Source organism: Brassica rapa, chromosome A02 (genome assembly GCF_000309985.2).
Source record: "Brassica rapa cultivar Chiifu-401-42 chromosome A02, CAAS_Brap_v3.01, whole genome shotgun sequence".
Classification (NCBI taxonomy): Eukaryota; Viridiplantae; Streptophyta; class Magnoliopsida; order Brassicales; family Brassicaceae; genus Brassica; species Brassica rapa.
Genome location: NC_024796.2, coordinates 23,872,916 through 23,891,037, shown reverse-complemented (window position 1 = coordinate 23,891,037; position 18,122 = coordinate 23,872,916). Strand labels below are relative to the sequence as shown.

The following is an 18,122-nucleotide window of genomic DNA, read 5'->3' as shown; positions in this document are numbered from 1 at the left end:
GATTATATAATTTATTTGATATTATAGATAGTTTTTTTCATTTTACAGATTATACAGCCTATAAAAAGAAAATGTAGGTTTTTTGTCTAAAATACATAAGAAAAAATTTTGTTTTATTTTTTTTGTTATAGCTTTAAAAATAAACCTAAAGCATGATTGGTAAAAATTAATAAAAACTTGATGGAGGTTTTTAAAATTACGACATGATCGGTAAAGTTTAGTTATTTAAAAATAAATAAAACTAAAGTATGAAGATAAAGCTCAACCAATCACTTCTATTGTCTTTTTCTTTTAATTATTTTACTCGATTGATACTTTAAGTTGATCACGGAAACAAAAAGGTGCATGATTAAGGAAATGAATTCTATCGCCGGACTTTATCATCCATTGTAACCGTACACTAGGTTTGGACCCGCACAACCGTGCGGGTTTTATTATAAAGTTTAAATTTATATGAAAAATGATGTTAATTTTATTGAAATATTTTTTATCATATATGTTTTTTTAATATTAGTAGAACCTATTTTTGTAATAATATATTTTAATTTTTTTTCTATTTAAATATATAATTTTTTCTATTGTTAATAAATCCAGTATGCTAAATATTTGACTGAAAAAATCGATAAAAGGTGTAGAAAAATCAGATTTAATTTTCAAAAATAAATGGGAATATGTATAATTAAGTTTTTTGATGAATGTGGCATATTTTTGTGATAACAAAATTTGTGAGCTGGGCTGGTATTCGTAAAACATTTTAACATATTATATTATCTAACATGTTAGCAATATTTATAACAAATATTTGATGCTAGATCATTATTATGATCTCTAATTGTTATTCATATAAATTATGATAAATATAAAATCAAAGTAAAGATCTTTTGTTACTCACTACGGTTACAAAATCTATAGTATAGCAAGTATGTAGGGATGGAATAGTTATATTTCATATGTATTATATTTTGAAATTTGAATCCATTAAATAAAAGAAATCAATATATATATACCAGTAGCACCGATTTTATCATGTTGCTCCAGCTATGGGTTTAGTAATGGCAGATTTTGAATGGTTTTGAATGTATTTATTAGGTGATTCAATATTGCTGTTATAATAAATTTTTCAAGATGATAAACTATAGAGCATTAGAAAGCTCGACAATGTTATAAATTTCATATATGTTACAAAGTCTTGGTATCGTTAGGAGTTCACTCATGATGACAGATTTTTGATTTTTTTAATGTGATACTTGTATCATTTAATTTATATGTAGTATATATTAGGAGATTGTTACTGATGTCAATCTGTTACACAAAACGAACCGGTTTATATTATGAGGTAAAAACTGATATATTATTGATTTATTAATAATTGATAAATGTTATTAAGATAAAAATGAAATATAATTTTCTAGGAAAGGTCCATTTCAAAAAAATCACACATGAAGTGAAGTTGTAACTTCTATTTTAATATATTAGATCTTTAAACACACTTATACTAGAGTCACTGCTGACTAATTTCTTAATTACGGTCCAGTAACAAGATAACTAAAAGATGAAATATTATATAAATGCAGTGGATCAAATTGCAAGTGTTGTCGACTGATGTGAGAAAAGTCCAAGATGATGGTCTGCTTTGCAATTTGGAAAGCTCATTAATGACATAACAGCTGGCACAATATATCCACAAATCATTAATCGCGATAATCAAGTTGCCAACCCCTACAGTACTATGCTAAAAGGTTAGAACTAAAAGTCGGCCGGCAACATAAATCTTGAATCTTTGCTCTAAAGTGTATATACCTAACGTTGTGTCAATGAGTAACGTTGTGTCAATGACAGGGCCGGCCCGGAGGGCAAGCCACCCAAGCTGTGGATTAGGGCATCCAAAATAATAGAGCATATTTTTTAAAAAAAATATTCGTATTATTACCTATAAACAAATAATTTTTTGTAATTTTTTGTTAAAATATTATTTATAAGGCATTTTTATATAAAATTTGTTGAACTTTACAACTATATTTATAAATTTTTTATATATTAAATATATTAGTAAATTTCTATTTTAGATGATAATTCAAACTCTAATTAAAATTAGCAACAAAACAGATTTTTTTTTTGGTTTCAATTCATTCTTTTGCATCGTTTTGCATAATTTTTTATTTTATTCTATTTTTTTCTTTTTGTTCTCTTTTCTCTTAACTCTTAATATATAGTTTAGTTTTAATGTTTCAGTTTTTTCAACTAATCCTTTACGTAGTAAGAAGATATGTTTGTTAGTTCATAGTTTTCGAAATGTGATAAAAGCTTAATAACTTTACTTTATTACGATAATATTTTTGGATTGTGTTTACTGATTTTTATGATAGACATATAATGGATGGTTGAAAAAAATGACTGTAGAAATCTAGCGGATAATTTTGCATAAAAAATGAAAAACAAAATTAATTTTACCAATAAATATTTTTATCACAGTTTTATTTCATAAACAAACTATATACTTCCATTTCTATTTAATAAAAATTAAAGTTGTTTTGTACTGTTTTATGATTTTGATAAAATATGTACAAAGGCATAATTTAAAATTTTGATTGGGGCAGTGGAAAATGTTAGTCCGGCACTGGTCAATGAGTCCTTTTTAGTGGGCTCTTTGATACTTCTTTGCTGTACCAATGTTGTGATTCAAGTTTCTTGTATCAGCCTGCACATTACAAGTTAATAAAATTCACATACTTATCAGAAAAAGGTTCCACTTTAGTAAAATTAATTCATTACCTGAACTTGCGGATACATATGCATGGTTATGTACGTATGTTGAGTTACATGGGTTTATATAGTACATGTAAACGTGTTTGCTGTCAAATGTTGATTTACAAGTTTACAAGTCAAGAGATAAGGAGTGTTCAAAGTACGTGGTGACCCATGCAGGTAAGTTAACAAGTACGTAACGTAATCATGTTTTTAAGTGTGATAGCTGCGTGCAATAAAGCATGGCCCTTCTATATTTTGTAAGTTATAACGCATTATAGCATTTCATGCGAAGTCGCCTACTTCGTCCACTTATAAAGAATAAATATACGAATGTTGCTACGGGTCAATATAGATCATCGATAGAAATATAAAGTTTAGGGATAATTTGCAAAATACCCTATTTAGGATTTGAAATTTGAAAAATACACTGTCTTTTGACATTTTTATGAAAAAAAAAAAGAAGATGAGAAGACGAGTCGCGTCTTGAGTTTTTTTTTCTTTTCAAAATAATAAAATAATTTAAGATATTATTAAAAAATATATGGGAAAAATATTGTGTTGATATATTAAAAGGGATAGTTGGTAGATTTTCTAATTTTTTTTTCTTAAAACAAGTTTTAAACAATATATTAGAATTTGAGAAATATTAAGATTGAACAATTTAGTAATTTAATATATATATGTGTGTGTATTTTTCCAAAAACTTAAATAAGGGTGTAGTTTCTAAATTATATTCTTATTTGAACGCATTTCTCCAAATTTTCCCTAAAATTTATTCGTATGAAACTTACTGACTTAGATTTCATTTATAAATACAGTACTGTACACGATTTATTCATTAGTAATTGGCTTCTGGATCATATAAATACGCACGTCGTTGTTCTGTACTACATTGGTTGTTATGTTCCGGTCTTGTTTTCCAAACCACCTCAAGATTGAGTAATAGAATAGCCGTTTGAAGAAAAAAAATTACTCACGCCGTGATTCAAATTAAGCAGCTAGAATAAGCTTGGAAGGACACATTACAGAGTACTCCACATTATATATTGAGTTTTTTTGAATTCACTAGGCTGAACATATAGGTTTACCAACCAATAAGATTTAGTTATTTAAAAATTTAATATTTTTAAAAAGGAAACATGATAATAATAATTTGTCAAATCATATTATGTTTTTTAAATAAATCTCTATAATATTATTTGAAAAGTCAGTTTCTTATGTGGCGTGCTCACGTTAACTCTCACGATGGTTGATTACACTGATACCCTTAATGAATTAAAATATTACATTTAAATACTATTATTGACTTTTTATTTAATTTTCTTTTTAAAATTTTCCAAATAACATATATAATATAAAGAAAATATATATAAAGTTTAAAAAGCAAATTTAAAAACGAAAATATATGTATATATAATACGATTCATTAAAAAGGAAAGTTCAGAAAATAGTAATATTCCATTTAAAAAAATATATATAAATAACATAAAATATACTTTTGAAGTAATACAATAGTTTTTTATATCTATATATTGTCATATGAAAATATATATTTGTATATAATGTGAATACCAAAGCAAATCTAATAATTACATAGTATTTTAAAATATCATAACACTATATACTTAAACAAGGGAGATATATTATATTTTATCATTATTAAAATTATATGTTCTCTTAATATATAATTTGCTTCTAAATTCTAAATTTTTATGTTTGGAGAAATTAATATATAATTAATATACCAAAGCAAATCTGAATTCTCATTTTAAGATTATTTAAAATAAATTTCAATTTACCATTCAATAAATCTAAGACATAAAATTATTTAGAATTTATAAAATATTTTAATTATTTTAAATATAGATATGTGTTCATGAACTTCCAAAAATGTATGAGTTACTTATGTATGTACTTATATATATGCATGAGACTTTAGAGTATTATCGTTATATTAATTTATGTAATTTGAAATCAGACATTTTAGTTTATTTTTTATTTTATTCTAAGCACAATATATCTTAAGGTATACATAATTTTCCTAAAATATATTTACATATCTAAGATAGCAACCAATCTAAATGCAAATAAGAAAGTTAATTAAAATTTTAATAGATTTAGAATAAAAAATATTATAGTTGGATTCATAAAAATATATGCAATCGAATATACCCAAATGATAACTAAGTCAACTGTAAAAAATAAAACCAACTAGATATAACATATCTACAATAATATGTCTAACTAAAGTAGTATAATGATATTAATATAAATTATGCACACAAATTATAAATTAATTTAAAATTAAAAGTAAATAGTACTGAATTATTATAATATATTTACTTTATAAATATTTATATCCCCGCATGAGCACGGAAAAATCATCTAGTAAAAAGTATTAGTAACTACCAAAAAAATAATTTTTTAATAGTGTTAATGCCGTCGTGAAAACCCTAAATCCTAAACCTTTGGGTAAAACCTAAATTATTGGGTAAATCCTAAACTCTAAATCATAAATATTAAAACTATATTTTAAAAATACTAAATCCTTAATCCTAATGGTTTAAGATTTACCCAATGATTTAGAGTTTACCCAAGTATTTAGAATTTAGGGTTTAAGGTTTATAGTGTTTAGTGTTTTGCTCATAGCGTTAACAATATTTAAAAAATTATTTTTTGATAATTATTACTTATTTTATTTATTTTAAAAACATAATATATAATTTGACAATTTTTATTTTATTTTATTTTCTTTTAATAACGATATTGAATCTGAAATAATTAAATCTTATTGGTTGGTTGGTGATCCTACAAGTTTACCATAAATGGTGAACCTAAAAACACTCTTATATATTAACCACGTGATTTACCGATATTAATAAAAGTCAGATTTGTTTCGTAGCAGGAAAGTTCAATAAAAATTCAATTTCCAAGTCCAGCTGCCAATTCTAAAATATCGTAAGAAATATCTAAACAAGAAAATTCAGTCTGGCTATATATGAATATTTAGATACTCTGCTAAGGCTTTTATATCCCTATGCATGCTTTGAATTGATTTCTAAGTAATCATATGTTCACACATAATTAGTGGACTAATGTCAACTGCGAGGAGAACATTTGATATTAAGAAGAAATATTAAGAAACCGACTTCATCAACTCGTGACTAGTAAAATTTCTCGTGTGAAACTTGTCTTAAGAATATTAAACCCTAGTATAACCGTTCAACGGTTTTCTGATGTATCAAAAGTTAAAAGTTAAAACCAACAAAAAAATCACACACATGAACTAAAGTTCCATTTAATATTTCATTTTCAGAAGCAGCAAGATGGCTATTATGGGCTATGGCCCAACACAAGTCCACTATCACCAACATTTCTCCGAACAAGAAAGAAACCCAAGATGATTTCATTGACAAGAATGGAGACATCTGATGCTTTTGTCGGAAGAAGGGTTTTATAAAGGTTGGTCCATCATTTTGCATTTTTATTACAAACATCTGAGATTAGATAAGGCTTTGGCCTTCCTGTTACCAAAGGATTCAAGGTGATGTTGGGTTATAATTAACAAACTGAATTAATTGATAATGATTTATAATATTTTTTACTAATTACAAATTAATGATTTTCTTATAACAAGAAATTTTAAATAAGATTTGGTAGAATCTTTCTTAACAGATTTTGTTAGATATGCATCTCTCAACTCTTGAGTGACAGATCTGGAAAATTCTTTTAGGGGATGATTGGTAAGTGCTGTAGCTTTATATTTTTTGCTGTAGAATTTAATCTGTAGATTTATTTGCTGTAGCTTTCCTTGCTGTAGATTTCTAAAGTACTAATTTTTTGCTCTGGAAATAAAGCTCTCTACAGCCATATTTTGATTTTGCAGAGATTTTTTTGCTGTGAGTTTTTTAAGGAAAGCAAAGCTCGATTGGTTGAGATATATAGCTGTAGACTAAATTTTGGCTGTCCAGAGCATCTACAGCCCCAACCAATCATCCCCTTAATTAACAAGTTCGCAACCACAGATCATACTGATTTAAGCCATCAACCTCTGGACATAAGCATAGCTGTTGAATCACCGGAATACACAACACTGGTCTCTTTTGATTTTGGAGTTGTTTTACTATAGTCTAAACATTTTGAGCAAGATTGATCTTGGTTTTACAGGTGAAGCCAAACAACATATTTTTCCACACGGGTAGTATAAACTGTTTCACTAAAAAACACAATGGTAGCAATTGGGTCCATAGACACTTGTGTTATTGTATATGAAGTGGACACTTCAGCTTTGGGTCGTATAACCGTCAGTAATGTTCATCTCGGTGGAGTTAACGCAGTCGCATTTGTCGATGAATGCACCATAGCAAGTTCCGGTGAAGACGCTTCAGTTTGTATAAACCTCAGTCACCCAATCCAGACTTATCAAAACCACTTTTTAATACCAGTTATCATCGTTGAAAAATGTAGTTTCTACTCTAGATTTAATAGTGGTTTATTTGTTAGATTTAGTTTCCAAATTTATCCAAGATTTCAAGAACCAAACCGAACTGAAAAATCAAAACTAAACCAAATCATAATTTACATATATTTGAGCGCTTTCTATTTTCCTATATTGAAATATCCAAATGGTATTTTTATATCCAAAATATCTGAACCAAAACCGAATATTTATAAATATTTTTATAAATAAAAGGGGAATTGCCACTAATACCACTTTCCTAATACCACTTTTCAACTTTACACTTTTCAAATTTACCATTAAAATTTTAATGGCTAAAGTACCATTATACCCCTCATTTCATTAATTTAACCTAGATCTATTCTTCTCCAAATGTCTGTCACGAGATGAAACTGAGATCAAATTGAGACGAGCTCCAACGAGATCTCCGGCAAACTCGGCGATCTCCGGCGATCTCCGGCGAACTTGGCGATCTCCGGTGAACTCGACGATCTCCGACGAACTCGACCGGATTGGGAGAGCGTGGCGGCGAGTGGACATCCCGCCGTTCCTCCGCCGGCATTATGTAGTCGTAGTAATCCTCCGATGCTAAATCGGTCACGTTCGTCACGAATCGCATGCCGAGAAGTTCTCCGGCAAAGCTGACAGACTCGACAAGCTCAGACGAACGAGACGATCTCTCTCCCAACGCCTAAGAAACACTAACAAAGGTAAGATGATAGTATATGGTGATTTTTGCCTCTTTCTGTAATCTTAGCTTGATTTATCAAAATCGATATGTTTCTAAGAAAGAAGACGAAGTTTTTCAAGTGAAGTTTTCAGATCTCAAATTTATAAGATCTTATAAATTGGGTCCTTTCAAATCTTACTGTTGATCTGTTAGCAATCAAAAGACACAAAGCTTAACGTAAGAGTACAATTATTGATTTTGTTGATTTATTGTCATAGTTTTCAGATTTATATAATTATTTAATTCATGAGAAGGTACTAACCTAAGAGTATAATTATTCTATGATTACTTCTTCTCTTGGTTGATTTGGTGATGTTGCAGAGAATTACAAATGTGTGTTGTCAGCTTTTGGATTTAAAGGATGTTGCGGAGAATATGTGTGGTGATATGCATATCTAAGTATCTCACTTCCTTAAGGTAATACAATGCTACTATTTGTAGTTTGACTAGCAATGTTTTAGTATGTGCAGTATATGAGGTGGAACGTTGGTGTTTTGGTAGTGTAACGTTCTATTTATACTTTGTGAGTTTATTTTTTATGTCTTGTTTTGTGTATAATATCTACAGAAGCAGTGGAGATGAATGATGAGTTTGTTGAGTTACGAAAGCATACTATTTTTGAATCTTATTTTTGGAAGTGAATGCTGATGCGTAGAAATAATATGTGACTGGCTTTTGTTCAGATTTTGAAAATTTACGAGGTTGGTGAGCTGTTTGAAGAGGCAAGAGAGACTCTGAAAAAGAATGTGGTTTGTGCTATCAAAGAATTACGTATTTATAACGCTTTATAAAAGTTGCAGAGTTGGCTTCTTAGTACATTCTTCTCTCTCATCTTATTTAGACATCTCTTATACTAAAACAATTGTATCTCTCTTTTAGTAGTTACATAGTTGAAGATATTAGTTGGACATGTAAGTGAGTTTGGTTTCAATTGTTTCTTTTATAGAAGAGTGAGATATGGAGAAGCCTTGATGTTCTCAGACTATGTTAAAGCAATATATCCCTTGTTGAAGGACGTGGCTCTTTCACCAGATATGTCTTTTTTGTGTTGATTGTCTTTTGGAGGGATTTTAGAAAAATTACCTTATAAGCCATTGTAAATAAATTTATAAACGCTTATAAATCACTTTGAGTTTCTTACACTCATTCTGCCTAGCATTCCTCACAAGACTTCTCAAGTTCAAACATTTATGTGTTTTGTATAGACATATACAATCAACTCTTGTTTAAAAATTTTTTAATAAAAACTTATAAATCGTCGAGTTGTACTTTTAACAATAGACTTATAAATAGCTTATATGTTCTTGTAAATAGTTTAATACACCCTTTTAAATAGTTTTATAAACCTGTATAAATAGTTATATACTTTTGTAAAGAGATGATGATACGTGGCAGATTGTGAGGCACATGAGGACAGCAAGCAAGACTCCACCGCTTCAGAAATTTTACATACTTTTATAAATTATTTTATAATCTTTTATTATGGTGTATAAACTTTATAAATTATTTTTATAAACCCTTATAAAATATTTACATACTCCTGTAAACCCTTATATATTATTATACAAACCATTATAAATTATTTTATAAGGCTTTCATAAAGTTTTTATAAACCCTTATTAATAGTATACATACCTCTTATAAATTATTTATAAACTTTCATAACTTTCTTATAAACATTTATAAATGATTTATAGATCTTATAACTTGTTTTATATGTCTTTATTAATGGTTTATATACTCTTACAAATAATTTTACATACCCTTATAAGGCTTTGTAAAGAGATGATGATACGTGACAGATTCTAAGGCACATGTGGACAGCAAGCACGGCTCCACCGCTTCAGAAATTTTACATATCCTTATAAATTGTTTTATTATAATCCTTTATAATGGTGTATAAACTTTATAAATTATTTTTATAAACCCATATACATTATTATACAAACCATTATAAATTATTTTATAAGGCTTTCTAAATGGTTATAGACTCTTTTAGTTGATTTATAAACCTATACAACTCTTATAATACCCCTTATAAATTGAATATAATGTTTCATAAAGTTTTTATAAACTCTTATTAATAGTATACATACCCCTTATAAATTATTTATAAACTTTCATAACTTTCTTATAAACATTTATAAATGGTTTATAGATTTTATAACTTGTTTTATATGCATTTATTAATGGTTTATAAGCTCTTACAAATAATTTTACATATCCTTATAAGGATTTGTAAGGAGATGATGATACGTGGCAGATTCTGAGGTACATGTGGACAGCAATCAAGACTCCACCGCTTCAGAAATTTTAAATTCCCTTATAAATCATTTTATAATATTTTATAATGGTGTATAAACTTAATAAATTATTTTTATAAACCCGTATACATTATTTATATACCCTTATAAACCCTTATAAATTATTATACAAACCATTATAAATTGTTTTATAAGGCTTTCTAAATGGTTTTAGACTCTTTTAGTTGATTTATAAACCTATACAACTCTTATAATACCTCTTATAAATTGAATATAATCTTTTATACAGTTTTTATAAACTCTTATTAATAGTATACATACCCCTTATAAATTATTTATAAACTTTCATAACTTTCTTATAAACATTTATAAATGGTTTATAGATTTTATAACTTGTTTTATATGCATTTATTAATAGTTTATAAACTCTTACAAATAATTTTACATATCCTTATAAGGATTTGTAAGGAGATGATGATACGTGGCAGATTCTGAGGTACATGTGGACAACAATCAAGACTCCACCGCTTCAGAAATTTTAAATTCCCTTATAAATCATTTTATAATATTTTATAGTGGTGTATAAACTTAATAAATTATTTTTATAAACCCGTATACATTATTTACATACCCTTATAAACCCTTATAAATTATTATACAAACCATTATAAATTGTTTTATAAGGCTTTCTAAATGGTTTTAGACTCTTTTAGTTGATTTATAAACCTATAGAACTCATATAATACCCTTATAAATTGAATGTATGCTTTCATAACGTTTTTTATAAACTTTTATAAATTATTTACATTCATCAATAATCATAGATCTAACCCCATTGGTTGATATGAGAAAGTGAACCATAGATCTACCCCCATTCATCAATAATCTTATTTGCATAAGGTTCTTCTGAAAATTGAATGTTATTCCTCCTTACCTAAAATACAAAAAATCATTTTCAACATAATTCATATTTGAACGTTGGATGATCAGTTTTGGCTTGTCTGGTAGCTCTGTTGAAGTATCACAATACCTCGTAGTTAACTTCAAAATTGTGCAGAATTTATAAACCTTATAAATTATTTAACAAACTTTATAAACTGTCTTATAACTTCAAATGTTGAATCCTCAGCAAGAATCACAACCTGTAAGTATTTTTTCGGATTTTGTTGTTTTGATCTAAGAGAAAGAGTTATCTATTAATATTCTGATCTAAGAGAAAGATTTCTAATAGTGAACATTGAGTTTTTGAAAATTTATAACTCTTTATAAATCGAAGTTATTTAGTAATGTAATTGACATGTTCAGTTCCCGACACTCATAAAAGAAGCATATGTTCAAGCTTATATGAGAGCCACAACTCTGCCATCACACATTTTCTTTGATCTACAATGTTAATCATCAAATTCATCATTGTCTCTTGTTTTTTTTTTCTAAAGTCTTATTGACCAACCATTGACATTTTTTAGTTTCTTCTTGTGTCTTAGATTACAGAGTCTGTTTCTTTTAGCAGCGATAAAAAGTATGATATAACGCAAGTGAAGGCTTCACCTCAGCTGCAGAAAACGATGTGTTAAGTAACTCAATCAACTAAAAGACAATTTAGAAAGGCTTATAAAACAGTTTATAAAGTTTGTTAAATAATCAACTGCGCCTCGCCTCACCGTCCTCTCCATCTCCTCCACGACCCTCCACGGAAACAGAGCATCATCAAGATGCGCAGTAAACGCGAAATCAAACGCACCGTCGAAAAATGAAGGTTATGAGGATCAGCTCTTCTCTCGAGAGGAAGCGAATCCACCAACTCCACGGCGGTAACGTCAGATAACTCGATCTGGGCCATCGCCATCGGAGCGTGTCCGGCGCCGGCGGAGAGGCAGAGAGCTTTGATGTGGTTGCGAAGCAATCCGAGATCGCAGAATCGGAGGAAGTAAGAGGAGAAGGAGGAGAGACGCGATATCCAAGCCTTGGTTAGGGACGGAGGAGAAGGAGGAGAGACGGTGGATCTCCGGTGAATCGGAGACAGAGAAGAAGAAAAAAGATCGAGAGAAAGAGAGAGGAAGAAAAGAGGATCGCGAGAGAGAGAGAGATAAAGTTAGGGCTAATATGGTCTTTTGGTCATTAATGAAAAGTGTATTTGTGAAAATGTCCCCATACTAGTGGTATACTTGAAATGTGGTACTAAAGAAAGTGTAGAAGTAAAATTTCCCCTTTTATATATGTTATATTTAATAGGTTTTGTTGTTTTTACAGTCAATTAAGTTATCATTTAGATAAATTGGATTACATCTCTAAATTCAACTATAATATTTTTATTCTAAATATATTAAAATTTTGATTAATTTCTAATTTGCATTTAGATGGTTTTTGTCTTAAATATGTAAATATATTTTTATGAAGATTATGTATAACTTCAGATATATTGTGCTTAGAATAAAATAAAAAAATAAACTAAAGTTACATACATAAGTAGGTGATACATTTCTGGAAGCTCATGAACACATATAAATATTTACAATAATTAAAATATTTTATAAATTCTAAATAACTTTATGTCTTTAATTTATTGAATGGAAACTAAAATTTATTTTAATTAATATTAAAAATGAGAATTCAGATTTGCTTTGGTATTTTGATTATGGTTATATTACGTTCCACAAACATAAAAACATAAAGTTTAATATTACGAAAACAAATAGCTTTAATAATGATAAAATATAATATATGTATCTCATTAAACTATTTTGCAACTATTTGATCAAACAATTTTTATTTTTAATTTTTTTTAGCTTTTCAATATCTCTTAAAAATAAACAATAAATAAAATTGTGATTTTATTTGAAAATAATATTATATAAGTAAAATATAATTTATCGATATTTGTTTTGCTGTAATTGGAAGATATTATAGTCAATAAAAAAAAGAAAAATAAATAAAACACTTCAATAATTAATTATAAACTATTTTTAGTCAATTAAACATATATCAATTTATGTTACTTAATTATTTCTATTACTTTGAATTTTTTTTGTATTGTTTAAAATTATGTTTTCAAAGAAATGTTATTTATTTTTCTAATATCAAGATTATCTATGTAAATTGTAATGAAATCACATTACATAAAAATTTATATTTTTCATATAAGAAAATATAGATATAAAGAAAGTATTTTATTAATTCAAAAGTATATTTTATGTTTTTTTAAATGTAATATTACTATTTTGTGAACTTTTTTTCTATGAAATCATATTATATATACATATATTTTCATTTTCAATTTGTTTTTTTTTAACTTTATAAAAAAATTCCTTTTTTATTATATGTATATGGAAAATTTTTAAAAGGACACTAAGTAAAATAAATAAATAATAGTTCTTCCGTTCTTTAATGATAGACTTTTTATAAAAACAATTTGTCTCAGAAAGATGTATTTTTTGTGTGTTTGTATGAAAAAATTATAAACTTCAAAAAAATTAATTGATTTTATTGAATTAATATTGGTTAAAAGTTATTGAAAATTGAAAATTACAGAAAACGATATATTTATTATGGTAGTTTAATGTATTTTCTTAATATGTGTGAAAATATTAAAAAATCTATCTTTTAGGAACAGAGAGAGTATTATTTAATATTTTTAATTCATTAATAGTATTAAGATAATCAACCATATTGAGAATTTATGTGAAAGTGACACATAGGAAAGTGACTTCTAGATTAGTTGATTTTTAGTTTTATTACCCAAACCAAATCGTATAGAAAAATATCTGAATCAATCCAAGCGGAATTTTCCTTGGTTTTTAAATGGACATACACTCGCATATCCAAATTACACAGAAATCTGAAATAACCAATGAGGACCCAAATATCTGAATACCTACTCGTAAGACTGTATTAAGCTAAAGTGTCTTATCACGATTACACACGTGGCCAACTTCTAGCGTATCTAACTATAACGGTCAACTCAAATCAGATACGGTACTTCGTCGTGCTGATTAGTGATTAATCTCTACCTCCGCTTAAGTCAGAAGGTTAATTAAGTAAATAATGGAAAATTTAAACAATGATTAAATAATTAGTGAGAAGAGATAATGTTTTGGAGCTTCGAGTGGTTCTCACTTCTTACTACTTACTCATCCTTTACCTCACCGGAGCTTCCAAGGAGAAGACGACACACACACAGGGGAAACAACTCATGGCGCCTTTTGGCGGGAAATCTTTCGCAGACGCTATTTCCGGCATCGGAGGGAACGGAGTTGGCCGCCTTCTCGCCGCGGTGGCCGCCGCTATGTTGGTCCGCATCTTCTCAGGTCCCGGCATCGCTCTCTTACCGGAAAACGACGCTGAAGACGATTTCTCGGATACCGAAGGAGCGGGAGAGGAAGACGGAGATGATTCGTCGTCGTCTCCGGGGAAAGTTCGTCCGGTGACAATCCGGTGGAGGAACATCACGTGCTCTCTCTCCGATAAGTCCTCCAAATCGGTGAGGGAATCGAATCTCCTTCCCTTATCTATTTCGTGAATTGTTTGCTCATAACTGCTTGATCACGTGCCTCTCAGGTGCGGTTCTTGTTGAAGAATGTATCCGGAGAAGCGAAGCCTGGGAGGTTGTTAGCGATCATGGGACCTTCTGGATCTGGGAAGACGACGTTGCTGAATGTTCTCGCTGGACAGCTTAGTTCATCGCCGCGTTTGCATTTGTCAGGTCTCTTGGAGGTCAATGGAAGATCGAGCTCAAGCAGAGCTTTTAAGTATGTGCTATTAGTTGTACTAGTCTTTATTAGTCTGTGATCATTTGTTTGATGGAGTTTTTTGTTGTGAATGGCAGGCTTGCGTTTGTGAGACAGGAGGATCTGTTCTTCTCGCAGTTGACTGTGAGGGAAACGCTTTCTTTCGCGGCTGAGCTTCAGCTTCGGGAGATGTCTTCTGATGAGGAGAGGGATGAGTATGTGAACAACCTCTTGTTCAGGCTTGGTCTGGTAAGGTTTTCGTTGGTCTCTGCGTTTTAGCGTAATGTTGGAATCTATTTCTTGATCATCTTTTTGTGGCTATACAAAAGGTTAGCTGTGCGGATTCATGTGTTGGCGATGCGAAAGTTCGTGGGATCAGCGGTGGAGAGAAGAAGCGGCTTTCACTTGCGTGTGAATTGATTGCTAGTCCGTCTGTTATATTTGCTGATGAACCCACAACCGGTAGATAGATGCCTACTCTTTTTATTTATAACCGTTTATGGATTGTTTTTAACAGTGATGAAATATTAATGTGGTCTCTTCAGGGCTTGACGCCTTCCAGGCTGAACAAGTGATGGAGACATTGCGAAAGCTTGCACAGGACGGGCACACTGTGATCTGCTCCATTCACCAGCCTCGAGGTTCGGTTTATGCTAAATTTGACGACGTTGTGTTACTTACAGAAGGAACTTTAGTCTATGCCGGCCCTGCAGGGAATGAACCTCTGACATGTTTCGGAAACTTCGGGTTGGTTTATCTAAACATTACAAGTGCTTCAATAAGTGCGTACTTTAGTGTTGGCACTTACAAGTGCTTCTCTGATCCTTGAACAGGTTTCTTTGCCCAGAGCATGTAAACCCTGCTGAGTTTTTAGCAGATCTAATATCAGTAGACTATAGCTCTTCGGATAGTGTCTACTCTTCGCAGAAGAGAGTACATGCTCTTGTTGATGCCTTCTCCCAGCGTTCATCAACGATTCTTTATGCCACTCCCCTCGGAGTAAAACAAGAAACAAAGAAGAGCATGAGACCTCGCAGAAACGCCATTGTTGAGAGAAAAGATGGATGGTGGAGGCAGTTCTTTTTGTTGCTTAAGCGTGCATGGATGCAGGTAAGCCTCCCATTAATGCATGATCTAAAGTAGATTCAATGCTTTCACAGACTACTTGAAAACGGTTTAAGAATGAAAGAAGATACTTAAGAAATTTACATGTGGGAGACTCTTTGAATTAACTTGAGCAGTGTGTCTGATTGACTTCTTCACTTGACTGCATAGGCTTCTAGAGATGGACCAACTAACAAAGTCCGTGCAAGAATGTCTGTGGCATCTGCTCTGATATTTGGATCTGTTTTCTGGAGAATGGGGAAGTCGCAGACGTCAATCCAGGACAGAATGGGCTTACTTCAGGTCTAAGCCACTATGCTTTTGCTTTGAAGTACTACTTACTATGAGTTCCTTTTTTATGTAGTTAACGATGATGTCTGTTTGCTTCAGGTTGCTGCAATAAACACAGCAATGGCAGCTCTCACAAAGACAGTTGGTGTCTTTCCTAAAGAGCGTGCCATTGTGGATAGAGAACGGTCGAAAGGGTCCTACTCTTTGGGACCTTACCTGCTCTCCAAAACAATAGCTGAAATCCCCATTGGAGCTGCATTTCCTTTAATGTTTGGTGCTGTACTATACCCCATGGCACGCCTACATCCCACTTTGTCAAGGTAATTCCTAAGCTACCTATCTTTTGCTATTCACGTGGCCAAGCTTTAAATGTTATGCATAAGCCTTACCCTGCATCTCACTTATATGCCATCCTCTGTGAATTTTACCAACCAATGATTCCAAGTGAGAAATATACTTTACAGCAATGTCCCTAACAAAGATATTTCTTGCCAGATTTGGAAAGTTCTGTGGGATAATGACGGTAGAGTCTTTTGCTGCCTCTGCGATGGGTCTAACTGTTGGGGCTATGGTCCCAAACACAGAAGCTGCAATGGCTGTAGGACCATCTCTCATGACGGTTTTCATCGTGTTTGGAGGTTACTATGTCAATGCAGATAACACCCCAATCATCTTTCGTTGGATTCCTCGTGCTTCATTGATCAGATGGTGAATTACATCACCCTATGAATATCTTTTGTCTAGATATATAATATCTTTACTCTCTTAACATCCACTCGTATTTGTTCAGGGCCTTCCAGGGACTCTGCATAAACGAATTTACTGGCCTCGAGTTTGATCATCAGAATACATTTGACGTCCAAACAGGAGAGCAGGTAATAAAAAGTCGAACAAACCCCATTGTCCATGTCTTTAAGGTCATCGGAGGTTAAAGGTTTGTGGCTTGTTTTGCAGGCGTTAGAACGACTATCGTTTAAAGGAAGCAGGATAAGGGAGACCATAGCAGCTCAAATGCGGATTCTGATGTTCTGGTATTGCACTACGTACCTTCTCCTGGAGAAGAACAAACCAAAGTATCAAAAGCTTGAGCTTCTTCTTGACAACGGAGATACCGAGACTCCAGGAGTGCAGCTGGAGCCAGCTCTGGATGAAGCAGAGGTTGTTGATCAAACGGAGGAGCCTGAAGATGAACTGAAGCAGCCACTTGACGATCAAAGTTCAACATCATCGGATGAGTTTGGCGAAATCCGTCCCTTTGTCCTTGAAGGTTTGTAAAATTGTACTAATAATAAGCCTTTTTGTTGGGCCATTTTCATGGCCTAAACAATAAAGAACTAAAAACATGTTTAACTAAAAGGTCAAAGAAAAATCAATACATACATACACACAACTGTGATAATTTTTTGTAGTTAATAAAATCAACTTTGTCGTGATTCATCTCCATTCTCCAGCAGGTAGCAAGTGAAAGAGATGAAATGGAGTTGAGTTGCTCTTAAAGGCTTTCATATTTGAATAAAAAGAGTGCTCCTCTTATCTCTATTCCTTAAACCCAATGTAAGAACTCATTTTAGTTTCCTGAGACTTGTTCAACTCTTTGACGTAGGCACGTAGCCGCTTGTGTCGTCTCTTGTTTTTATTCAGAAATAAAAACAAATAACAAGTTTTGACTCTAATATCATAATTTATTAAAGATCTAGCTGAAGAAAAGTCTCTTGCTGTGAATTTCAAAGAAAAAATGTGTGTATATATGTTGGGAACACTGAACATTCCCTGATAACTGCAAAACTGACGTCAGGATCGAC

At 30.8% G+C, this 18,122-nt stretch overlaps 1 protein-coding gene and 2 long non-coding RNA genes across 4 annotated transcripts; 2 read left to right on the top strand and 1 right to left on the bottom strand.

Moving 5' to 3' along the window:
• Nucleotides 1-7,436: 7,436 nt before the first annotated feature.
• On the top strand, nt 7,437-9,079 carry LOC117131672. Its single transcript, XR_004454842.1, has 2 exons — nt 7,437-8,354; nt 8,621-9,079. It is a non-coding gene; the product is annotated as an uncharacterized LOC117131672 (long non-coding RNA).
• Nucleotides 9,080-14,229: 5,150 nt separating this feature from the next.
• LOC103832795 (ABC transporter G family member 7) lies at nt 14,230-18,027 on the top strand. Of its 2 annotated transcripts, none has more exons than XM_009108885.3 (12): nt 14,230-14,678; nt 14,756-14,946; nt 15,024-15,174; nt 15,255-15,387; nt 15,471-15,672; nt 15,759-16,035; nt 16,201-16,332; nt 16,420-16,640; nt 16,816-17,028; nt 17,111-17,195; nt 17,275-17,587; nt 17,772-18,027. In XM_009108885.3, exons 1-12 carry the CDS (start codon nt 14,391-14,393, stop codon nt 17,783-17,785), a joined length of 2,220 nt encoding a protein of 739 aa, XP_009107133.1. In that variant the 5' UTR covers nt 14,230-14,390; the 3' UTR covers nt 17,786-18,027. The 2 variants fall into 2 exon arrangements, with proteins under 2 accessions (XP_009107133.1, XP_009107134.1); XM_009108886.3 differs by having other exon boundaries at nt 14,233-14,678; nt 17,775-18,014.
• Nucleotides 15,759-16,346, bottom strand: LOC117131676. The gene is made up of 2 exons (XR_004454848.1): nt 16,135-16,346; nt 15,759-16,076 (listed from the first exon to the last, which is right to left on the bottom strand). It is a non-coding gene; the product is annotated as an uncharacterized LOC117131676 (long non-coding RNA).
• Nucleotides 18,028-18,122: the final 95 nt, after the last annotated feature.

Coding starts and splice junctions, on each gene's coding strand:
- LOC103832795 (XM_009108885.3), top strand. CDS start 14,391: ATGGCGCCTTTTGGCGGGAAATCTTTCGCAGACGCTATTTCCGGCATC. Junction 15,175..15,254: donor TCTTGTTCAGGCTTGGTCTG/GTAAGGTTTTCG, acceptor GCTATACAAAAG/GTTAGCTGTGCGGATTCATG. Junction 17,029..17,110: donor CGTGCTTCATTGATCAGATG/GTGAATTACATC, acceptor GTATTTGTTCAG/GGCCTTCCAGGGACTCTGCA.